The 26,036-nt window shown below is 42.9% G+C and overlaps 2 protein-coding genes across 2 annotated transcripts in view; one reads left to right on the forward strand and one right to left on the reverse strand.

Annotated features, from left to right (window-relative positions):
• Positions 1-26,036, reverse strand: part of MICAL3 (microtubule associated monooxygenase, calponin and LIM domain containing 3) — a 200,503-nt gene that overhangs the window by 60,485 nt on the left and 113,982 nt on the right. The window contains 2 exon segments of the mRNA XM_027594507.2: positions 15,611-15,698; positions 16,486-16,574. Coding sequence (XP_027450308.2) covers positions 15,611-15,698; positions 16,486-16,574 — 177 coding nt within the window.
• On the forward strand, positions 1,313-1,859 carry LOC113922522 (ubiquitin-conjugating enzyme E2 D3-like). Its single transcript, XM_035721883.1, has one exon. It carries the CDS (start codon positions 1,328-1,330, stop codon positions 1,682-1,684), a length of 357 nt encoding a protein of 118 aa, XP_035577776.1. The 5' UTR covers positions 1,313-1,327; the 3' UTR covers positions 1,685-1,859.

Genomic DNA, 26,036 nt, shown 5'->3' on the forward strand with positions numbered 1-26,036 from the left:
GTTTTAGGCAGCAGCTTGCTTACTAGAAGACCAGATCCAATAACAATAGGCAGGGGGGAGAGGTGGAAAGGCAGAGAAGGACCACGAATCTGCATGCGAGGCATTCCAAACGGATGTGCTTTTCCCAAGATGCCAGGTTGAAATTTTAATCCCTCCTACTTTCCACAGCAGAGTGCCAGGGGCCTTCAGTCAAGAGTGTGTCCAAAGCTGGCTCCGAGGTGGCCTACACGTGGCCAGCTGCTCAGCCAGGAAAGAGATTTTCAACTTCTGGGGGCTCTGCCCATCATCAGACTATCAATAAGGACAAACCCACATCCCCATGAAAGCTTCTCTCAAATAGGTTCCCTCTTAAAGATACAAAACCTCATAAACAGCATTCCCTTAGCTAGCCAAAAATATATTTTTGGAAAGGAACTAAAATTCCCTCCAGCAATGCCTACAACTACCACTTGATACTCGTATCTACAACAGTTACACCTTTCTTTTCACCTGTGTGAAGACCCGGCCTGGAAAGGAAACATTAGTGCTTGGGGACAGAGGCCCTAGAAGGCTGATGGAATAGGAACACTGAGCACTGACCCAGACTCAGAGAGCCCTTGCTAATGACTGATGTTCTCTGGTCACCCACAAAATGCCCATCCATGCACTGATTCCAAGAAGAAATCAGACCCCCTCTCCTGCAAATGAGTCACGACATAGCACTGAGGCCCATGGTGGGGCAGGGGTTGTGGGTCAAAGCAGCAGAGATGCAGACAGTGCCTAGGACCACAAGTACCCCTAGTTCTGCCTAATATAAGGCTAACTGACTCCTGCACAGTCCTGACTTTTGGGTTAGGTGTTAAAAATTTAGTTTAATGTAGCTCCTACGCCTCTTCCTCCCCCACCCGGGTCTCTTCCTTTCGAGAGGCCGGGAAGTCACACTTGTAGCCACCCCTCCGCTCTTCCTATCACCCTCGCCTCCTCTTCGGGCCGAAGCACGGCATAGAGGCTGTTGGTGGTTTTGCCACGCCACCCCACCCACCCCGGATCGCGACCGTTTTAAGGGACCTGGATTCATCAGGGTCTCTCCAGGGCCTGTGCAAGTGCTGATCTGCTCAGTTTTTGCAAAAGGCGCCTGTGTCTGGCAGAGCCGGTATGAGACGAAGAGACAATCCTTCCCTGCCGCCCGGATAATCAAGAGTTTTGGCCAGACCTTGAGCACACACCAAGAGAGTGAGGAGTCAGATGAAAAGCACAGACTAGGGTGCTGAAACGGATTAATAAGGAACTTAGTGATTTGGCCCCTGACCCTCCAGCACAATGTTCTTCAGGTCCAGTTGGGGATGATATGTTTCATTGGCAAGCCACAATTATGGGACCTAATGACAGCCTATATCAAGGCGGTGTATTCTTTTTGACAATTCATTTTCCTACAGACTACCCCTTCAAACCACCTAAGGTTGCATTTACAACAAGAATTTATCATCCAAATATTAACAGTAATGGCAGCATTTGTCTCGATATTCTAAGATCACAGTGGTCTCCCGCTTTAACTATTTCTAAAGTTCTTCTATCCATTTGTTCACGGCTATGTGATCCAAACCCAGATGACCCCCTAGTGCCAGAGATTGCACGGATCTATAAAACAGACAGAGATAAGTACAACAGAATATCTCGGGAATGGACTCAGAAGTATGCCATGTGATGCTACCTTAAAGTCAGAATAACCTGCATTATAGCTGGAATAAACTTTAAATTACTGTTCCTTTTTTGATTTTCTTATCCGGCTGCTCCCCTATCAGACCTCATCTTTTTTAATTTTATTTTTTGTTTACCTCCCTCCATTCATTCACATGCTCATTTGAGAAGACTTAAGTTCTTCCAGCTTTGGACAATAACCGCTTTTAGAAACTGTAAAGTAGTTACAAAAGAACAGTTGCCCAAGATTCAGAATTTTTTAAAAAATGGAGCATGTGTATTATGTGGCCAATGTCTTCACTCTAACTTGGTTATGAGCCTAAAACCATTCCTCACTGCTCTAACATGCCAAAGAAATCATCTGAGGGGGAGGGAGATGGATGCTCAGTTGTCACATCAAAGGAAGCAGCATTATTCTAGCATTCAGTCTTTTTTTAAGCCTTCCACCGTTAGAGATTTGAGGTTACATGATATACTTTATGCTCATAACTGATGTGGCTAGAGAACTGGTATTGAATTTATAGCATCAGCAGAACAGAAAATGTGATGTATTTTATGCATGTCAATAAAGGAATGACCTGTTCTTGTTCTATAGAGAATGGAAATTGGAAGTCAAACACCCTTTCTATTCCAAAACAGGGTCTCAAACATTTTGTAGTTCTCATTTAAATTGTTAGGAGGCTTGGAGCTATTAGTTAATCTATCTCCCAATACACTGTTTAATATAGCACTGAATAAATGATGCAAGTTGTCAATGGATGAGTAATCAACTAATGTCTCTGCTAGTAACTGATTTATTTTTCTTCAATAAAGTTGCATAAACCAATGTTAGCTGCCTGAATTAATCAGTATGGGAAACAATCTTTTGTAAATGCAAAGCTGTTTTTGTATATACTGTTGGGATTTGCTTCATTGTTTGACATCAAATGATGATGTAAAGTTCCAAAGAGTGAATATTTTGCCATGTTCAGTTAAAAGTGCACAGTCTGTTACAGGCTGACACATTGATTGACCTGATTTATGCAGAATTAATAAGCTATTTGGATAGTGTAGCTTTAGTATGCTGCCTGTGATACTGGCAGCCGTGGAGTTCATAGATGGACTTGGGACCCAGCAGTTTTGAACCATGTATATGGAGTTGAAGAAATTTATTTTCCAGGTGCAACCCCCATCTAACTAAATTTTTTTCTTCACCTTGTACACTTGACAGTTGAAAAACCCATAACATGGGAGTAATAATGGGTCAAAATTTGCAAAATAAAGTACTGTTTTGGTGTGGGAGTTGTCATGAGGCTGTGTTGAAGTGACTTAACTATGTGGGATATTGAATAACCATTGAAATGGATTTGTTCAGCCATTTACATTAATGAGCATTTAAATGCAACAAATATCATTTCAGGTGACTTAACATGAATGAATAAAAGTCAATGCTATTGGGTTATATAAAACAAAAATTTAGTTTAATGTAAACCCTATCTAGGATTGTTTTTACTTTTGTTACTATAGTAAAGAGGCCCCAGGGTATCATGGAATTAGTAGGTGACTTCACATCGCATCCATGCAGGCTGAGAAAAAAAGCAATGCCAAGCCCTTCTTACTGTTCTGTTCCCCTAAACCTCTGCCGGTTAGAACACATCCCAATGGACCTTCTTGTGCTAACCCCAAAGGATGCACAGACCAAAGCAGAAGACCGTCAGTCAGTGAGCAGAAACAGTCCTAACTCACTTTCTTACTCGAATTATTCCAGAATTTTCTGGAATCCCTTCCAGTGGTAACAATATTTGATATTCCTGTAATGCTTTTAAATAAACAAGTTTCCATACATTTTAGCTTATTTGCTCTTTACAACAACCTTATGAAGTAGAGAGAAGGAGGTTGCATTTTTTTCATTTTATAAGTTAGGGAATTGGAGACTCAGAGAGGTTAATGACTAAAGATGACAAGGAAAACAGGCTGCAGACTTGGAACTCAAATTAGCATCTTCTGTTTTTAAGAACTCTGCTGGTTCCACTTAAGACCCTGCCCAATGCTCTGAGGCTATGGTCTCCACAGAAGGATGAGTACATTCTGAGGGTGCAGGGACAATTAATTCATTGGGATATAAAGGAAAAACACTAGATCTTCATTCTCAATTTTTTACCCTGCTTTCTAAAATGTTTTGTAAATGTCCGCTAGCACATGCTATATTAGTGGAGTACCCCCTTGTTACAAGTACACTGTTGGGATGTAGGTGCTCATGATTTTCAGAGGGGGAAGCAGTAAGGTTTAAAGGCACTCCTGTAAGGCTCCAACATGGTTCTGTATGTTCATTATTTTCACTCACTCTCTTTCCTGATCTCCTACTGGACACAATAAAATTGACATTAGTTATATGTCAATGTCATGCCCTTTCTTCTTTTGGGGTGACTTTTTTCCTCAGTGGTGATTTAGCAATGGCTGGACACAGCTTTGGTCATCACATCCTTGGGAGGGCGGCGTGTACTGACATCTGATGGGTAGAGACCAGGGATACCGCCAAATATCCTACAATGCACAGGACAGTCCTCCACAACAAAGAGTTATCCAGCCCAAAATGTCAACAGTGATGAGCTTGAGAAGCACTGGCCTAGAAGTTATATCAAACTATCCCTAATCTCTCCCCAACAGGCCAACCAATCCACCAAATATTCTGATTGTAGCTTGACTGCACAGGGCGCATGAAGAACACAGACTAGTGAGCTCATGAATCTTCATGTCTGCTGCCAAGGTAAGACATCTTGACCAATGGAAATGTAATATATGAAGGACCAATTGAGAACTGCCATGCTGAACAGACAGCTCTTGGCATGCTGCCCAAAGAGAGGGAATCTCGGGAAATGTTCAGATGCTGAGTGAGGAGCTAGTTCCAATGGCACACATTGAGCAGAGGTACCATAAGTCACTGCATGAGACTTCTGGACTTTTCATCTTATGGTACAACTCCACTTACAAGCTGACCCTGCTCACCCTTGGCAATGCCACTCAAGGACAACCTACATATACCCCCACACCATCCACCCTTGTTTTGGGTGTGAGTCCTACTATTAGGCCAAGGTAGGAATTAAAGGAGAGCAAAGAATGCATTTTGTTAACTTCTCCGTTCACCCGCTTTTTCCCAGCTGGATATAGCAGCCTGCTGATAGCTGGAATAACCCTGTGACACATTATGGGTGGCCCTCTCACTAAACCCAGGGAAAAAACTAGATTTGAAGACACACGTGGAAAAACCCATCTTCTTTCTCTTTTTTCCCACTTACCAAAAACATCCTATCTATGAGTTCTAAGAGCTCCCTGTCCTGGCATGCCTTTCCAAAGCTGTGTCTACACATGCTCAGGAGACTTCGTAAAATGATTTCTGTGCCTAAACCAAATTTTATCCAACAGGGCAAAACCAAAACCGCTTACCCAGAATGATATTTACATTTAGCACAAAGACTTCAAAGTCAGTCATTTTACATGTGAGTTGAGTCCAAAGTAGCCCAAACTTGGATAGGTAAGAACTTCCATGTTTCTCTCTGATGTCACAGGTGACTCTGTTCAAACTGTCAGTACAAAAAGGGCATAAAATTATGTCTCTCTTCCCTTATACTCAAACTCTACCCAGGGCCAGGGCAGGTAATTTCCTACGAGGACTGTGAATGACAGTTATAAAAGCAGTAAGAGAATGAACATGTCAGTCAGCTCAACCATCAGGGGGCCTTTTTAAAAAGTACAATAAAATGAGATAGCAGAGACAGAGGGTAAGTTGAAAGATTTATACACTGGAAGCAGTTACCCCCGGGGGCCAGAGAACAACAATACACAACCCCCTGAACAGAACCCCATCTCCTCCAGGTTGTTGGCAGGGTGTGTTCCATTTAGAGGGACACAGTCCAGTTCTGGGCTTATTCTTAATAATGTGGCTTTAGGCTTGATTTTATTTGTTATGAGCAATGAGAGCTGACATGGGGAAAATGAAGAGGGAGTCCATTTCATATTACAGTCAATTCAGTGATTATTATTCTCTTCCTCAATTTCTTTTGATGACTTCCCCCCCCACACATCAGTGATGAAAACTTTTTCTCTTTAACATCTTTTTTAAAAAATTTTATTTATTTATTTATTTTAAAATATTTTATTTATTTATTTGAGAGAGAGAGAATGAGAGATAGAGAGCACAAGAGGGAAGAGGGTCAGAGGGAGAAGCAGACTCCCTGCTGAGCAGGGAGCCCGATGTGGGACTTGATCTGAGCAGAAGGCAGTCGCTTAACCAACTGAGCCACCCAGGCGCCCCTAACATCTTTTTTTTTTAAAGATTGTATTTATTTATTTGAGAGAGTGAGAGTGCACGCGCAGGCGAGGCTGGGGGAGCAGAGGGAGGACAAGCAGACTCCACGCTGAGCACAGAGTCCCACGCAGGGCCCAATCCCACGACCCTGAGATCACAACCCAAGCAGAAATCAAGAGTCGGACACTCAACCAACTTAGCCACCAGGCGCCCCAATCTAGTATCTTTCCAAAGGCACGTTCATACCCCTGGGATCACTGCCCAGGAAACTGGGGGGCATGTGTTTCTCAGAAATAATCAAATGCATACTCATTGATTTATATAGGGCATTCACCCATGTTTAAAAAATCTTATTTGTGGAGCTAAACGTACTGTTCTTCCCTCTTACCAAGTACTGACAAGTGGAGGTTACAGAGCTGAGGAAGGGCAGCAGTATGGCACAGTGCGTGAACAATGCTCTCATATCTTCTGTATGATTCTTTTTTTTAAAGATTTTATTTTGAGAGAGAGAGAATGAGAGAGAGAGAGAGCACACATGAGAGGGGGGAGGGTCAGAGGGAGAAGCAGACTCCCTGCTGAGCAGGGAGCCCGATATGGGACTCGATCCCAGGACTCAGGATCATGACCTGAGCCGAAGGCAGTCGCTTAACCATCTGAGCCACCCAGGCACCCCTCTTCTGTATGATTCTATCCTGACTCTGCATTGATTAGCTACATGCCTTGATCAAGTTTGCCTGACTTCTGTGTGCCTATTTCCTCATCTGTAAAACACTTCCCTCATAAGCTACTGTGCAGATTACATGAGGGCTACACATAAAGCTCCTAGACAATGCCTAGGACATAGGAAGCGCTATGTTATTACTAGTTATTATCACTACTGTGTGTCTTCCTACATTATTTTCTATGAGTTAGTACAACAAAGATATGATGGTAAATTAACCAGTATTAATCACATGGGGGAAATGATAGGAGTTAGCATACTTTGAGTTTTAATCTCTATTTTTATTTGAGGAAAAGACTTTGGCAGAGAAGGGGGCTCCCTTGATTATAAATATAGACAACCCTTTGGCACAATATTTCCAGCAGCATGGAGGATGGTTGCCAGCTCTAAGCAATACAGCAAAGCCTTTAGGACTCTGGCTGTTAACTCCTGCAGGCCATTAATTCCCTGTTACCATAGTTACCCCAGACACCAGTGCCACCCACTTCTTTGAGGTTACAAAGCCCTTCACTGAGATTTGGACAGCCCTGGAGCCACCCTTCCTGCACCCTGTGTCCTAATGTTACTAGGCTTTTCTACCAAAGCTAATTCCCCAAGAAAGGTGAACCAGCTAAAAGATAGGCAAATAGCTAGTTTAGAGTAATTCACATTAGACTAAACTCTAGGAGAGAGTATATAATTTCTTTTTAAGATTTTATTTATTTGAGAGAGAGCGAGAGCATGAGCATGAGCCGGGGAGGGGGTAGGGGGAGAGGGAGAGAGCACCTCAAGCAGACTCCACGCTAAGTACAGAGCCCAACACAGGGCTCGATCTCACGACGAGATCATGACCTGACCTGAACCAAAACCAAGAGTCAGACGCTTAACTGACTGAGCCACCCAGGCACCCCGAGAATATTTACTTTTAAAAGAACCTACTAACTCTGGGGTGCCTGGGTGGCTCAGTCGTTAAGCATCTGCCTTCGGCTAAGGTTATGATCCCGGGGTCCTGGGATCGGGCCCTACATCGGGCTCCCTGCTCGGCAGGAAGCCTGCTTCTTTCTCTCCCACTTCCCCTGTTTGTGTTCCCTCTCTCTGTGTTCCCTCTCTCGCTGTCTCCCTGTCACATAAATAAAATCTTTAAAAAAAAAATTAAATAAAAGAACCTACTAACTCAAATATGTCTCTTATTGGTGGGAGGGATTTTATAGCTGGTCTCTCTCTAGCCTGATCCTTCTAGATCCTAACTTAGTTCTAGAAAACAGGGAAACAAGAATAAATAAGCTGTTTTAATCCTATTATAATCAGTATTAGCTATTCTTTGGTTAAGGGGTTGAGCTCAGTCTAAGAGCTGTGGTTTAGCTTTTGGAGACAAACTCTTCTCCCTAAGGCTCCAAATAGAGTCCATCTAATCACACTGTTTAGTGTCAGGTTTGATCTCTGAGCAGCTACTAAATGTCAAGAGGATTACCCTCCCTGGAATTTACTTTCATAGTATTCCTGGCTTTATTAACTTTGAAAGAACATGAGAATGGAAGGAAAACATATTTATTTAGGTCTTGCCAGTGAAACAGCTCTGGTTTTGTCCTGTTTGTTGAGGAAACCAAAACTCACTGAGGTCCTGAGTTCTTCTGGAGCCTTTAGGTCCTTGCCTGGTAGTGGTGGTCTTTAGTAACTAAACTTGAGGTCCTTACCCTTTTAACTGGGTTCATCTTTTCCAGGGAGGTGGCTTTGGTAGAGGCCCAGGAACACTAGGACACAGGGTACAGGGAAGGCAGCTTTTGAACCTTAAGAGAAGCAGGTGGCCCTGGGTGTAAAGTTCTTCTGGTAACAGGGTGACTTACTATGAAATAATTGTGAAAGACCTACAATCCCAGACCTAATCAAAATAAGGTTACACTACGAAATAACAGTGATAAAATGGAAATAATCCTGATATTTTACAAAAGTACAGAATTCAATTACTTAATAGGCATACTTGGAACAGTTTCATATGATTGATGCACAATCGCAACAAGCTGGGTAAATAAGCAAGAACAGAGGTGAAGGAAACCTAAGAAGCCAATAGAAATGGACTCAACTGTAAGAATTTTTCTAGTAATTCTCCTAGCATGGCCCCAAGAGACTCTGTTCTGTAGCCAGGCAGAGCGGGGGCCCTGGACTCCCTTTCTGTTGAAGTGTGTTCCCCAAACTCCCCCTTTCGTGCCAATGAGGGCCCTCTGTGAGGGCTGGGAGCTTTTTTCACATTTTGGGAGCCCTCTAACTATACTTATGCATACAGGTTGGGAGGAAAAGAACAACATCAAAGGTAAGGTCGAGTTTAGTTAGCTTGAGTTAGGGTTTGGGTGTTGGCAGTGACTCAATCTTTTGCCCATTGTCCTTCTTAAAGGCCTATAAAACTGCCTCAGAAGTATTCATAATGTTCCTAAACTATGCAAAGCTATGTGGGAGTTGACCCACAGGAAGTAAAAAAAGGAAACGGTGCTCATGTGGCTGGTGAAACCTGGAAGTAATTGAAGGAGAGTCACATATGCTGGAGCCCCGCCTGTCTTCTCTCGTGTATGGAAGGTGTTTCTGCACAAAAGCCTACCCCCTCCAGAACATATGTGTTGAAGAGACAAGGAACAATTGTGAAGAAAGAGGCATCAGCAGCCAACACACACAGCTGAGAATTGTGGGCAGTGACGAGAAAGAGAGAGAGGAGCGGAAGAGCAACACAGCAACCCCATGGCTTAACCTAGACAGGGAGTGCCAATTTGACGTCCCGCCCACTCATTTCGTTATGACTAATCTACTTGTTGGCACTTGCTGGGTGCTTGGCTGGATCTGAGTTCCAAGGTAAGGACTGGTTTTGGAGTCTTGATAAGGTTTTGAAGGTTTGTGAAAGGGACTGGGATTCAGGGAGGATTCTTCCTGAAATCTCTGCCTAGCGGTTACATTTAAGACAGCCCTACATGGGCATTTTTCTTCTATTTGTTCCTCAGGGGGGAAACCTGTAGGACCTGGGTCCTACATGGCATTATCTTGCCCTTTTTTTCAGTATGAAAATAGAGAGTGGCCCATTTTCATTGCCTATACTGCTTCCATGTCTACACCACAGGATTCTCCTAGGGAGTATCTCAATTAGGGACATCTCCAGGGAATTTATGAGAAAAAGAGAGAGAGAGAGAGAGAGAGAATGGATTTCAAGAAGTTTCGGAAAGAAACTGAGACCCAAAGGGAATTGTCCAGGGTCTTCACAACTGGTGGCACAGAATCACGTCCACTGTCACACCTTTCTGTTAGATGCTCCAGTGTACTGTTCTAAACAATCTTGGCTCTCCTCCCCTTTCTTACAGGGGCATGGTAAAGACAACAGAAGCAAAGGTCTAAAATTTGAAAATTCTATGCATATATCTATGCTTATCAATTCTTACTTAGTCAATTGATTCACTGTTACTCACTGCATCCCCCACATCCCAGTTTTTTCTCCCAGCCTTTTGCAGGCACCAGGAAACTGATGAACTTATTTCAGAGAAAGGGGAGCAACAGACTACAGACTTGGGGGAGGGGGTGGGAATGAGAACTCAAACTCTCTGTTGGGATAAATTCTGAACCAGAAATGCTCTGAGGATTAAAATGGTACCAACAGTGTTCTGACAGAGCAGTAAGCTATGTAAGGATGCAGACCCCTGTCAGGGAGGGTCTGATAATCTAGAATGCCAAGAGAACCCAGCACTCTGTTTCTCTATTCTGTGGGTAAGCCTGAGAACTCTGAGTCCTAAGTGGGCTGCTTCTGAGTAGAGAAGGCCAGGCAGGCCTTTTTAACAACAGACACCCAATTTTCTAGAGCTAGTGGGAGCAGAACTGGTGCTGAGTGCTCCCCCACCAGGTGCCCCCTTTTGGCCCAATTTAGCACCAAAGCTGGGCTGTGCCACTGTGGTCAGTGTGCTGACACGGTAGAAGAGGCCACCACTGCTAAGGTCACGGCAGCGTGTGTGAGAAGGCAATAGGCTCATCTCTCCTGGCTTGAGGGTGAGTGGCCAAGGTGAACTGGACAGCCCAGCTCAGCGTCCAGGTCACAGCAAAGATAGCATGAGAGAGACATCAGCTGGGAAAAGAACAAGAACCTTCAATGTCACCAGGAGAGAGGTCACTGTGCCCAGGCAAAAGCCTCAAAGCAGAGGAGAGAAACATAACTGTTCCCAGGTCCCCAGAGCAGCCTGCCAGAGTCAGGAACAGGAAAGGCAAGCATCTGTCTCCGTGTCCCCATGGCAGACATGGGTTCCGGGGAATTTCTATCCCTCCATCTGCTCTAGCCCGCAAGTCCCTCACACTGGCTGACTGGATGTGGGGCACAGGGGGCGCCTTTTCGCTCTTTTCTATCTGCAGCTGCTGCAGAACAAAATGTGTTCCACCATGCCAACCCCCGTGAAGAGAGGCCTTTCTGTATCTTAGGTATAAACACCCCATTTCCCCATTTTAATACATCCACACTCTCTCCTGACCCCACCTCAGAAGTGACAGTCCTCAGGCACAATGGCTTTCAGGCCCACTCTTGAGACCTGCCTATGCTAACCCCTTTCCCACCCTCCAAACAGGAAAAAGGGAAGGAAAAGAAAAACTCAGAAACCTGAAGATTGTTTGGAATTTATTCTCTTAAATAAGAACGGTAACATTTGTTAAAAAAAATTAAAAGCATAACACCTTAGTTTCACAGTAATGGCAAAAACAAAGTTACACAATTAAATTAAAAAACTCACAAAGAAACACACCAAAAACTCACAGCACAGATTAAAAACAAGGGCAAACGTAAAGGCTTTAGGAAAGGCCAGAAGCGGACAGGTGATGCGTTCCTTGGCACAGTGCGTCCTCCCTTGCTACAGTGTCTTTGTACCATGGCCGTGGGAACCTGGCTGGCTGCCACCCCCCGACCTCTACCCTGAACTCCACCCCAAGCTGAATGGCCCAGGAAAAAGGGAATCCCTTAATCTGCTGGTCAGGCCTTCAAGGCCATGCTGAGGCCCATTTAGGGGGGACAAAGAACAGTCCACTGCCCTACAGAGACACACTGAACACCAAGAGACAGAAGGAAGCTGCAGTACCTAATCCAGTGATACACACACCTGGAAGCAAAACAGAGGGAAGGGGGTGGGGGGGGGGTCTGCTTCTCTGTGGTAGTCCGTGAGCAACATAACCCCTGCTTTCCTAGTCTGCTTGTGAATCAACTTACTTTCTGAGGTTGGGGCCGTGTACTGCTCATTTTCTGAGATACCCACCCCCCGCCCCCAAAGTCTCCACGTCCACACGTGTGCTGGCTTGCTCTGTTCCCTCCAAACCCTGACCAGAACTCTAAGCCAGCCCAGTGACATGGTTCCCCACTGGAAAAGCTCCCTTGGTTTCCAGAACCAAGGAACAAGAAGCTTCAGAAACAGCTTCATTATTATGGTTATAATTATTTAGGACACGATAAATATCTACTTGTATATATGAAATTACACCTATATAAATATACATGTGTATATGTATAAATATTTACACATCACCATCAAACTGACTCTTTTTCTTTTTTTTTTAAACTATGACTCTTGGGGGAGGGCTGGGGAGTTAAGCTGGACTGCACAATTCTCTTTGCTCTACTAAGAGGTTTTCCAGAAATGCCTGTAAGGGAAGAGGGCTTGGGAAGCAGTGAGATTTCCTAACTTTGTCCTTACAGGCAGGAACCCCAGGACTGCATGGAATTCCTTGTATCGCATGGCTACTCTGGCCCATTTAGCACCCAAACTATAGAACCTAATGGTGATCATGCAAGGGTTGTCTAGGGACAGGGAGCAGGCATTTGCCTCTTGTTAACTGCTAGGTGGCTTTTACAGTTAAGACGTCTTTTCCATCCCATCTCTGTTGCCAGTATTACAAGAAAAGCTTTTTCTTCTCTTCCCTTATGATTCCCCATCATCTTTATGCTTCATTTTTTATTATCCTCTATATGAAATGTAAAGGGGATTCTCCTAAACAAAGAAAGGATCCAAAAAACCTGCAACTGAGGGTCTTATGTCCAAGGAGAAAATAACTCATTTGGGGTTTTTCTTTCTCTACCTGTTGTCCCAACTTTTCTTAAAGTCAGGGCAGGTACTAGGAGGCCAGGGTAGAAAATCTGTGCCAGGTCCACTAATCTATAGCAGTAAGTATACGAAGCTTGGAAACAAAGCATTTACAGATTTTGGGAAACAGAAAAGAGGGTTTCTATATTAAAAGCACATGATAAACAACAGTAATGTCTGCCTCCAAACACTAAACTAGCAGCAGTTACAGATTAGGTCACCAGAGAAAGACAACACTGCAAAGCAGGCCTGGAGTAGGTTCTTCCAACTTGTGAGTTGTTTGTTTTTTTTGGTAACAACAGTAATTTTGGCATAAGGGGGAAAGCACATAAGGGAAAAGAGGGTACTGCCACAAACACAGAGGTGGCCCAGAGGAAACGCACAGCAGGGTTAAGGGCCAGCTACAGCCTAGCTTTTCCAGCTTAGCCTTCTGGGGGATATGGGTCTAGGAGCATGGCTTATTTATACACAGTGAAATCAAGTTCATTCATTTACAGCTTTTTCTTGTCTAGAGTGTAGGAGAGGAGACGTACCATGGATCTGGGTTAATGACTGTTATCGAGGACACGTTTCTGGAACCCTGAAATGCCTGAGTTTTCTGAAGCTTTTCAAAAGGAAATTCCAGTTAACTAATCAAAGCTTCAGTCTGAGATTTAAAAAAAGACATCCCTATCAAAAGAAAAAAAGAAATCTACTTCATGCCAACTATAAAATACCATGCATGATTCTGTTCTTTTTCTATAGAGGCTAGGAAGAATTAGACACCTCGTAGGGAAAGTGCTGGGGCTTTGGCGCATGTTCAGACTCAGGGCTGTCATTTCCAAAAGCCCAAGTCCCCAGAGGCAGATACTAACTGAATCCCATTAGCCCTAAGCTGCATCAAAGTGGAGGGACAGTGCCTGCCTCATTCATGTTAGGGAGTCAAGCACTGGGATGCACATCTTGAACCCCTTGTGCTAGAACAGGCAAGTCACCTTCAGAATCATGAACCGTAGGGGCTGAGACGTCCTCAGGGATTTGATTCTTTCTTGGTTGAGTCTTTAACTACATTGTCAAACGCTTATCTTCTATCCTTGCTTTGTAGAATATTCCTCTCCTTCTCTATGGAACTTTAAATCCATTATGCCTTCAGATTAGACAGTAAGAACGGCAAACTGAGCCACAGGGGAAAGTGAACAAAACTTGGCTTGCTCAGAAACGACCTGAACTTCATTGTGTTTAAATTTTTTAAAAGAATGTTCTGTACTTGATACCGAAAAAGAAAGTTTCATTTCTCTGAGTTATTTTACTGAGTGGCCAAGTTCCTTTGGAAATCCATCTCTGCTGGAACAAGGCCCAGACTGATGAGGATGTGCTCTCAACCTGGTCAAATGCACATTCTAGACCCCAGAGCCTAAGTCTCTGTCTAGATCACTTTGGTGATTTTTCGCTACCAGCACTTCCCCCTTGTGCTCTGAGAGTGTCAACTGCAAAAGGCTGCCAGCATTTCATGGAAAAGACAGATCATAAAGGATTTCAAAGCCATAGGTTTCAAAGTCATTCGTGGCATAAACATTGCTATAAAATGTTGGTCCAATTCGTAGGGCACTTAAAAAGCTTCCCTGGATTTTAATGTGGGCACACATAGAGCAGAAGCCGAATTCACCTAGCTCAGCTGGAGTTTGCTGGGCCTTAGCCTCCAAATCACTGCCCTCTTGGGGCACATTCTCCCTTTCTCTAATTCTTAAGCACAGGGAAAGAAGCAACTCTGAAAACCTCTCATTTGAAAGTAGAGTGGATAATTCTTCTCTTTTCCCATTATGGAAATTTCACTACCAACTCCTCCACAGTTTCTAGCATTAGCTGATAATCTTTAGTTTTTATATGGTAATTTTCATGAGTTTGTAAATGGCTGCTTGAGATCTATCTGCTGTGAAAGACAGAAAAAGTGTGAGAAGCAGAAACACGGCCCATTGACTTCCTCTCTCACCTATACAATGACCCTGGGTTGTATATAGTCTGTGGCTGCCCTGGGGGTATTGGGACCACCCAGCAGTTTGTGGAACTGGGGACATATCTCACAGGCTGGCCTGACACGGAGCAGAGAGAGGTAATTTTAAGGAAAAAAACTACAATTCTTCACAACAAATCTAACGTCCATGAGCCCATGAGCTAAAACACCAGAATAAATGTGTTTTCAGAGGTAGGGATAGTGTCATTCACTTCCTGACACAAGGAAATGATTAGTGGAAATGGAACAAATTACGGTTTGGTCCTCATTAGAAGTTCAAATGCCCCAAAGTGATTAGGACAGGGCATGACCTATAGTGGTTACACGTCAAATGGAAGTGCAGTGTCAGCTTATGTAGATACCTAAATAGGGAGCGGGATGCAAGAATTTCAAGTTTAGGTGAACACAAATCCAGATCATGGGGCCTTATTACAATTCCATGCTGTCCAAGGAGTCCAGAACAAGAAGGCCCTGGGACTCTGGCAAGCAGCCTGTTCTGAATTCCTGTCTACCTGGATGGGGCCTGGACCGACCACCCCAGTGTGTCTTATGGGTGCGGGCAGACTCCCAGGCCCCAGCAACAATACTTTGAGATCGGGAATGGACATTACTGACGCTCACCAGATGGCGCCCCTACTGGCTCACTGTCTGCCAGCGCAACTCCCCTCGGATTTGTACCAGCACCTCCGACAGGCCATAGAGAAAGGGGACTCCGAACGCAAGCAGCTGGCACATGAAAAAGGAGTCCAAAGGGTTTTGGGCCACTTGATGCCCAATCGAAGAAATGTTGCTTTGGAGGTGCTGGCTCATCCCCTTGGCCTTGTCACAGAGGCCGAGAGAGTGACGCACCACCCAGCCAAACAAGGAAGTGAGGCTACCTGGGGTTCTCTCAGCAGGGCTGGCCATGGCGCTGGCCCGTCCATTTGCGTCCACAGTTGGGCCATCCTGCAGGGCTTCTCTGGCCTCCTAGGAAAGTCCACAAGAAGAAGAGTGACTGACTGAAGCACTAAAATCTCAGAAGGCAATGGCCCCTGCCTGGCTAGTTCACTGCTCTCACCAGTCAATCCAGACTGTATTTTTCACACAGTCAGTCTTTCTTTAAAAATCCAGGACAGACTTCATGGGGCAATCGCCAGCAGTCAAAATCTAGGTCCACCCTGGAATCAGTTTCCTTTCCCCACAAGTCCCTCTGAGGTCAACAAAAGCCTCTCCAGGACGGGTTAGTAAGCCTACAAGCTGACAAGGTAACATCCTGTAGGGAAGGGAATACCCGGTTCACCTTGACAAAGACAAGTAGAGGAGCTACTCTCATTTAAAAAAAAAAAAAAAGTAAGAAGGAAAAAAGGTATTTAGATAAGTAATTCACAGAATAAAGAAAGTTAAAGGAATTGACAAGCAGAGCAGATTATTTATAGCCACATTCCTTTGCAGGGTGTCCTTTTCTCAGAAAGATGCTTATTTACAATGACTAAAGTCTTCTCTTATATAGAGTAAACAGAAGGGTCTAACATAATCTCTCAAATCCGACTCAGGTGGTGGATGGAACATTACCTTAGTGAAATGTAATATCAAGATTATACTCAAAAAGTTGGTTTCCTCCCCAACTGGACTGTGACTGTCTCTCAGGCCCTTCCCATTCACAAGAAAGGCAAATTAGTGGCCATTTAGCAGGCCTGGCCAACCACACCTCACCTGTCACCACACTAAAATGCACCTGCTGCTTCTCCCCCACTTACAGATGGATCACCATTACCTTTCCAGAGAGAGGAGCCACTGCTGGTCTCTTCCTCTGTGCGGAGCCGGAGAGTCGATAACAGTAGTGTGGTTTGCAGTAGAATTTACCTGTAGGCAGCAAGAGGCCGGGGAAAAGGAAGTGAGCGAGACTCTTAATTCTGAACTTGACTCCTTGGTCTTAGCACGCTCCTATCTCCTCTAGCCACAGGGCGCTGTCACCACTGCCCAGGCTTCTTGTCCAGGGTGGCCAAACCCTCCCTATAAACTTTGATTTCAGTCCACCTCTCCCCTTTGCCCGAAGGGGGAGGGGGTTTCTTTGGGATATGTGAAGGCCATTGAGCTATCACCCAATCAGAGCCCAGAGCAAAGATGTGAAGCTTCCATGGCAGGGCCAGTGAACAAAGTGGCAGTGTGTGTAGAACAAAGATGCGGTCACATGGAAAGCTGGGAGTAGCATTTCTGGGGAAACCAAGAATGAACATAAGCGCAGGGTGGAGGCGTGAAGGCTGCAGGGGGTCGGGGAGCATTGAGCACTGGCTCTGACCGGACCCCCTCTGCTGCTCCCTTCTCCCGCAACCATTCACAAGCCAGCCTTATGCCCCCCTTAGTGGGTCAGGATCAGCATTAAAAAAACAATACAAAATCAAACCAACAATCCTGCAATGGACTGTGAATAGAATGAAGCAGAATAAAATGCATTAAAGTGCACAGTGGCATAATCAAATTACTGGTCCTTATAGCTTTTAGTTGTGTCTACATGTGTTTACTGAGTCCTAATGTAACATGTATTTTCTTTTGCAGGTGTGGTCCAAAGTTTGAAAAACAATGATCTTGGCTTTTCCCATGACACTGGTAGTGGGAGTCAGTCACAAAAGGTCATTTTTTCTTGGCTCTTTCCTTACTCCCACTTTAAAGAGCCAAGTCTTTCGAAAATTAAAGGATAGACCCTATTATAGAAACTGCTGAAACAGAGTAATCCCATTTATCCTTTTCATTTGCAGAAGGTACTCCTTTGACAAATGTACTTTCCTGTTCTCAAAGTTTAAATAAGAGAACCCAACCAGAAAACCAATAAAAAAGGTCAATGAAAACTAAAGCCTGGCTTTTTGAAAAGATAAACAAAATTGACAAGTCTTTACTATACTAATTCAGAAAAACAGAAGACCCAAATAATCAAAATCAGAAATGAAAGGAGAGACGTTACAACTGATACCACAGAAAAACAAAGGATCACGAGAAGCTACTACATATAATTATACACCAACAAGCTGGATAACCTAGAAGAAATGAACAGAGTCCTAAAAACATGTAACATACCAAGACTGAATCATGGAGACAGAGAAAATCTGAATAGACCAATACTGAGTAAGGAGAGTGAATCAGTAATCAAAACCCTCCCCAAACAGAAAAGTCCAGGACCAGATGGCTTCACTGGTGAATTCCACCAAACATTTAAAGAAGAATTAACAGCAATCCTTCTCAATCTCTTCCAAAATATTAAACAGGAGGGAACACTCCCAAACTTATTTTACAAGGCCAGTATTACCCTGATACCACAGCCAGATAAGGATATGACAAGAAAAGAAAATTACAGACCAATATCCCTGATGAACATAGATGCAAAAATTCTCAACAAAATACTAGAAAACCCAGTTCAACAGCACATTAAAACAATCATTCACCACAACAAAGTGGGATTTATCCCTGGAATATAAGGATGTTTCAATATACACAAATCAATAAATGTGATACACCACATGACCAGAATGAAAGATAAAATTCACGTGATCTCAACAGATGCAGAAAAGCATTTAACAAAGTGTAATACCCTTTCATGATAAAAACACTCAACAGACTAGGTTATAGAAGTAACATACCTCAGTACAAGAAAGACCATATACAACAAACCCATAGCCAACATCATTCACAAAGGTGAAAGTTTGAAAACTTTTTCTCTCAGATTTGCAAGGATGCCCACTCTCACCACTCCTATTCAACAAAGTACTAGAAGTCCTAGCCAGAGTAATTATGTAAGAGAAAGAAATAAAAGGCATCCAAATAAGAAAGGAATAAAAACTGTCTTTCTTTGAAGATGATATGATCTTACATGTAGAAAATCCTAGACTAGACTCCACTGAAATGCCACCAGAACTAATCAATAACTCAGTAAAATTGCAGGATATAAAAATCAACACACAGAAAGCAGTTGTTTCTATACATTAACAACAAAACATCTGAAAAAGTAAAGAAAACAATTCCATTCACACTAGCATCAAAAAAATAAAATACTTAGGCATAAATGTAATCAAGGAAGTGAAAGATCAACACACTGAAAACTACAAGACCTCGATAAAAGAAACTGAAGAAGATACAAACGAATGGAAAGATATCCATATTTGTGGATTGGAAGAATTAATATTATTGAAATATCCATATTACCCAAAACCATCTATAGATTCAATGCAATTTCTATCAAAATTCCAATGGCATTTTCACAGAAATAGAAAAGAATCTTAAAATTTGTATGGAGCTACAAAAGACCGTGAATAGCTAAGGCAATACTGAGAAAGAAGAACAAAGCCAGAAGCATCATATTTCCCAACTTCAAACTATATCACAAAGCTATAGTAATCAACACAGTATATGGCACTGGCATAAAAACAGATACACAGACCAATGGAACACCCAGAAATAAATCCCAGTTTGAGAAGAGAGCCAAGCATACTTGATGGGGAAAGGATGGTCTCTTCTATAAACGGTGTTGGGAAAACTCGATAACCACATATGGAAGAATGAAATTGGACCACTATCTTACACCGCTCACAAAAACGAACTTGAGATGGATTAAATTAGATTTAAGTGCAAGGCCTGAAACTACAAAACTACAAGAAAACAGGGGAAAAGCTCCTTGACACTGACCCTCTCAGCAGTGATTTCCTAGATATGACAGCAAAAGCACAAACAACAGAAGTAAAATCTATAGAAGTGGGACTACATCAGAGTAAAAAGCTTCTGCACAGTAAAAAACAATCAATAAAACGAAAAGGCAGTATTTCTCCCTACAGAATGGGAGAAAATGCAAATCATATATCCGACAAAGGGTTAATATCCAAATATGTAAAGAACTCATACAACTCAACAACAAAAAAACTAACAACCTGATTTAAAAATGGGCAGAACTGAAACACAGTTTTCCAAAAAAGACATGCAAATGTCCAATAGGTAGATGAAAAGGTGCTCAACATTACTAGTAATTAGGGAAATGCAAATCAAAACCACAGGCTATCCCCTCACACCAGTTATAATGGCTATCATCAAAAAGAGAAGAGTTAAGTGTTGGTGAAGGTGTGGAGAAAAGGGAACCCTAATGAACTTCTGGTGGGAATGTAAGTTGGTACAGCCCCTATGGACAACAGTATGGAGGTTCCTCAATAAATGAAAAACAGGACTACCACATGATCCAGCAATTACAACAATTATAGCATTACAACAGCCAAAATATGGAAATAACCTTAAGTGTCTGTCAATGAATGAATGGATAAAAAAGATGTGGCATATATACACAAGAGATCATTATTCAGCTATGAGAAAGAAGGAAATCCTGCCATTTGTAATAACTTGGATGGACCTTGAAGGCACTATGTTAAGTGAAGTTAAGTCAGACAGAGAAAGACAAACACTGTATGATCTCACTTATATATGGAATTTAAAAAAGACAAACTCAGAGAAACAGAGAGCAGAACGGTGGTTGTCAGAGGTTAAGGGGTGGGGAACATGATGAAATACTGGTCAATGGGTACAAACTTCCAGTTATAAGATTAATAAGCTTGGGGATCTAATGTACAGCATGGTGGTTATAGTTAGTCATACTGTATTATATACTTGAATGTTGCAAAGAAAATGGACCTTAAAAGTTCTCACCACAGGGGCACCTGAGTGGCTGGTCACTGGTCACCTAAGTCAGTTGGGCATCTGACTCTTGATTTCGGCTTGGGTCGTGATCTCAGGGTCATGAGATCGAGCCCTGCGCTGGGCTCTGTGCTCAGTGGAACGGGGCAGCGGGGGGCACGGGTCTGCTTGAGATTCTCTCCCCCCACCCCCACTTGCGGGCACACGTGTGCACGTTCTCTCTCTCTCTCTCAAATCAATCAATCAATCAATCTTAAAAAAAAGAAAAAATCCTCACCACAAAAAAAAAATTAGTAACTATGTGATAGGATGCAGATGGTACCTAATACTATGATGGTAATCATTTTACAGTTTATAAAAGTATAAATCAACACACTGTATACCTTAAACTTACACACAGTTATGTGTCAATTATATCTCAATAAAGCTAGGGAAAAAAAGGGGAGGATGTAAAAGTCAAAGGAAATAAAGGTGAGATGGCCTTCTTTCTTTTTCAGAGCCGGTGCTCTGATTACTACATCTCTCCTCTTTTCCTTCCAAGTAACTGACTTCTGTCTTCTTTTACCTGTACCCTGCCTCCCAACACTGACTAAATCTTTTAGAAAAATGTAGTTTATGGACTTCATAATTTCAAATAATATTCATACACATAGCATGTTTTCTGAAATAGAATTTCCCACTAGCTATTGGCACTTAACCAGAACTCAGAGACACTACATCTATTGTCAGGAACACTGACAGCCAAAGGACCATCAATCTCACTGCTGATTTCTCTATGAGGGGAGTTGAATCATGGGTTATTTTTTTCAGCTTAGACACAATCTCTTTTTACAATCTGTAATAAACCATTTCACTTTTGTGAATGTTTTTTTTAAAGATTTTATTTATTTATTAGAGAGAGAAAGAGAGCACAAGCAAGCAGAGCAGCAGACGAAAAGCAGGCTCTCCACTGAGCAGGGAGCCTGACACTGGGCATGATCCCAGGACCCTGGGATCATGACTTAAGCCTAAGGCAGATGTTTAACTGACTGAGCCACCCAGGCGCCCCTCACTTTTGTGAATTTTGGCTAAGATAAATGTAATTAGGGCAAGACAAAATTTACTAGTGCTTGGATCATATGCTTCTTTTTTGTCTGTTTTGTATCTTATTCTTTATTTTTTTTTAATTTATTTATTTGAGAGACAAGAGAGAGTGAGAGAGAACATGACCAGGGTGAGGGGCAGAGGGAGAAGCAGACTCCCCGCTGAGCAGGCAGCCCAATGCAGGACTCGATCCTGGGACCCTGGGATCAATGACCTGATCGGAAGGCAGACGCTCAACCAACTGAGCCACCCAGGCGCCTATCTTATTCTTTAAAAAATGCTCCTTCCTCTTCCACGTGATTCTGATGGGCTGTCAACCGTGTGGCCTAACATTATCCACCACAGGAATAAATATATGACCCATATAGGTCAGTCAGACTATCCCTTTTTCTTCCAGCCCACTCCAGGATAGAGCATGTGCTAAGTCAGGCTAACCAGAGCCATTCTGGGGGATGCGCAGGGATGGTGAGACAGAAAGGACAGCCCTTCTCTGAGAATGCTATCTACAAGGAAGATATAAACCTAATGCTTCCACTTTAATCTGACTTGGGTTTCAATTATTTATAACCAAGTCTTGTTTTATTTTAGTATCAGAAAACTATAGTTATAGTTACTTTCATTCCTTTCTTCTATTTTTTTCCCCTGCATTAGTTTGCTTTTTTCTACTAAGTAGAATCCTAGTATTTTAAAATACAACTCAATAGGCTAAACTCCAGGGAGTCCTCATTGAATTCTGCTATAATATCCTAAATTAATGAAAGAGGCTTAGGTTTCAAAACAAATCCTAAACCTAACCAAAAGGTAATTTTCAAGAAAAGTCCAGAAAATTGTTTTCTCTAAAAATGCAGTATAATGTGATGGAGGGAACATGAGCATTGAAGTCAGATCTCAGTTTAAATACTGTCTCAAGCACTCAATAGCTGTGTGAACTATTTAGCATTTTGAAACACGTATCTTCATGTAGAATATGAAGATAATACTCATAGGGTGAGATAAGTAAATGAGAAATCACATTATGTGTGGCAGGTACTCAATTAATGTATCTCCTCAAACCCCTTCCCAAGCTCAACATGATGGTACTTTTTACTTCTTAGATTAATAACAAAAAGAGCTAATTTTTATCTAACATTTACCATGTGCCAGATACTATCATAACTATTATAATATCTACCAACTCATTTAGTCCTCAGAACTCAATAAGGTAGATATTGTTACTCTCCACCTTTTTCCAGGTGAGGCACAGAAGGGTTAAACAACCTGCCCAAAGTGTCCCCTACTCTGTAAATCTCACAGAGGATTTGAACCTAGGAAGCTTGGCTCCAAAGTCTATACCTTTAGTCACTATGATGCCTGTCTCAATCAGTGAATACAGCCACACTAACGTTATAAACTAACTACAAATTATGGTTGGTTCTGTCAAGCCACTGATTTTAGATGGTCTAAATAAATTAAATCTTGATAATTAAATATGGGAGTGACTAGAAAAAGAAATCAGAGGAAACAAATGGCTAAAGGGCAAGCTTAAGGCATAATGGGCCATGACTCATTCATTCAACAGCTCACTGAAGGCCATCATAGGACAGGTACTAATCTAAACACTGAGAACGTTCCAGTCAAGAGGACAGACTAGTCTCTGCTCAGATAGAGCAGATAATGTGTGAATAAGTATCAGGTAGTGATGAGTACCACAGATCAGGAGGTCTGCAAATGCCTCTCTGAGGAGGGAATATGCAAGCAAAGCTGTGAATGACAAGAAGCCTACCCTGTGAAGATTAGGGGGAAGTGCATTCCAGGGGAGGAGACAGCTAGTGCAAAGTCCTAAGGTAGCAGTGGCCTAATTAGGTTTATGAAATGGAAAGAAACCAATGTGGCAGGAGTACAGTGAGCTAGCTGGCAGCAGGGAGGAAATGTAGGCCGGGGTGGACAAGCGAAGCTCTCAGCCTGAGCGGATTCTATTTGTAGTGCAGCAGACAGTAAGGGTACAAAGCAGCAGGCTGGAAAGATCTGATTTACATCTTTTAAGATCCCTTGGTTGCTTTGTGGAAGCAGACTCTAGGGGGCAATGGTGGAGGCAGGGAGACCAGTAGTCCCAATGGAAGATGCAGAGGGTGGTCAGGGTGGTTGGTACTCGAAGAGATAGACAGCAGTGGACTGTTTCAGGCTTGTTGCTACCGATGGTGGCCCTTCACAGACCACCTTAGCAGGTAGTGGGTTTTCTCTCCTTGAGATGACAGGGAAAGACTTGACACACTGTCTGATTTAGAGTCCTTGTCTGAAGAGCTGGCAGCAGTTGAAAATAAGCTAGTATTTGGCAAAAGAAAGAGGAGCTTAGGACTGCATCCTTTTAAAAGAGCTGAAAGGAAGACTAATCAGGGACAAGGGTAAAACATGGATATTTCTCTGAAGCGTAAGATTCTCAATTTGCCTGTGTGGAGCTGACACAGGCCCAGAGTCACTAATCCCAGAATGTCTGACCTGGAAGGGATCCCAGAGGTCATTCAGGGCAAACCAGCACTTACTAGTTTTGTGTGAACTTGAACAAGGAACTTATGACTTCTCTGAATTCGCTTCCTGATTTATAGAATTGCAATAATAAAACCAGTTACTGTATAGGGTTGTTGTGAGGACAGAAGGACATGGTATGTATTTGAGGGCCCACCACAGTGCCTGGGTTACTTTTTTTCTCTTACAAACGGCCTATGACTTCCCTTTTTCTTATGTGAGGCCCTTCAGTTAGATTTCTGAGTCACACAGTAATGTGGATAAAGAACAGACTAAAGCTTGAGGATCCCTAAAATTCCATTCTTTTCTCTAGTTCATCTGTCCTTTGTGGAGGGTCTGAGTTGAAAAATTCATTTGGGTTAGAATCTGGGGAGCTTGTTTAGATCTGTTGTCCTCCCTGCCCCAGTCAACGTCAACAATGCACCTAGCCAGGCTGGCCTGCCTCATCTGCTCCCAATGTCATGGTCATTCCCATCTGAGCTCCTGTCATTCTCTTGCCTGGTATGCCCTCTCTTTCCACTGAGACATTTTATACTTGTCTCTCAGAGTCTAGCCTAAGGTCAGTTCAGTCATTCCTAAAAACTGGGGAGCTTCATCGATTTCTTCCTCCTCTGAACTTGTGCAAAGTTAGAATCTATATTTTGTCTCTTAGCCCTTAATTATATACTCTTCACCGTCTGTTGTTGCTCCATGTGCCCTTGTCTTATCATGCCCATCAGAATGTAACCTCCTTGAGGAACATTTTACATTTCATCCGTGTCCTCAAGAGAATGTGGCAAAGATGAGTACACAATCTATGGGCAAAAATACTTGGGGATCTACTGGCTGGACCTTGAAGGATCTTCAACTGTCTCCTCAGTCAAAAATTACCTACCAGTGTAGTAATGGACATACATATGTACCAGAAAACCAAATATATTTCCCCTATACATTTGGTCTAACTCCACAGTTCCGGACTCAGCTCCAAACACTTGGAATTCCCTAGATAAAGGTGTCTTTTGTTGTAATAATTCAGGTAACTTTTAGACCCCACCCAAGGGCAGGGGCTGGTTGCCAGAAGGACGAACTGTGGGATTAGAGGGTACCCCCTTTTAGGGTACTCCCCAACTCTCCAGGGGAGAGGGCTGGAGATTGAATCAAACAATGGCCAATGACTTAGTCAAACATGACTGCAATGAAGCCTCCATAAAAACCCCAAAAGGATGGGGTTTGAAGAATTTCCGGGTTGGTGAACATGTCAAGCTGCAGGGAGAGCAGTGCACCCCTGGAGAGTTGCCCCATGGAAGCTCTATGCCCTTTCTCCAGACCTTGCCCTATGTATCTCTTCATGTGGCTGTTGATTTCTATCTTTTATCATATTCTTTAGTAAACTGGTAAACTTAAGTGTTTTCCTGAGTTCTGTGAGACGCTTTAGCAAATGAAAAGAACCTAAGGAAGAGGTTGTTGGAACCCCCAATCTGTAGCTAGTGGGTCAGAAGCACATGTAACAGCCTGGGGCTTGTGACTGGTGTCTAAAGTGGGGGATGAGGGGCAGTCTTGTAGGCCTGAGCCCTTAACCTGTGGAATCTGATGCTATCTCTGGGCAGAGTAGACAGTGTCAGAATTGAGCTGAATTTTCATATACCCTGTTGGTGTCAGAGACTTGCTTGGTGTTGTGGGGCTGGTGGGGTGAGGGACTCCCCACACCCCTACATTGGAATTGGGTCTGAGAATCCAAAAAGAGGTCACATAATGCCACCTCTGTGAGGACGCCTATTAATCTAGGTCTTTTCATTACTTTTGAATCAGTAAGACTGCCTCTCAAAAAAAGTTCCTTCAGCACTCCACAGGAATGAGTACAGTAATCAATGTCTTTAAGGTTAATTGAAAAGGTCACCAAAGAGTTTTCAAATGGCAGACATGTCTGTCTATCAGGCTTTGTCATCTATTTGTATAATTCCCCACCTTCTGCTCCATTAAGGTCTTTCTATTATAAAAACAATACATGCCACGAAAGGCCAGGGCTTGAACACTGCAGTAAATTAGATTTAGATCCTGTGGAACAAACTCTCAATTCATCAGAGAGATGCTGATGCT

This window comes from Zalophus californianus, chromosome 9 (assembly GCF_009762305.2).
Source record: "Zalophus californianus isolate mZalCal1 chromosome 9, mZalCal1.pri.v2, whole genome shotgun sequence".
Taxonomy (NCBI): Eukaryota; Metazoa; Chordata; class Mammalia; order Carnivora; family Otariidae; genus Zalophus; species Zalophus californianus.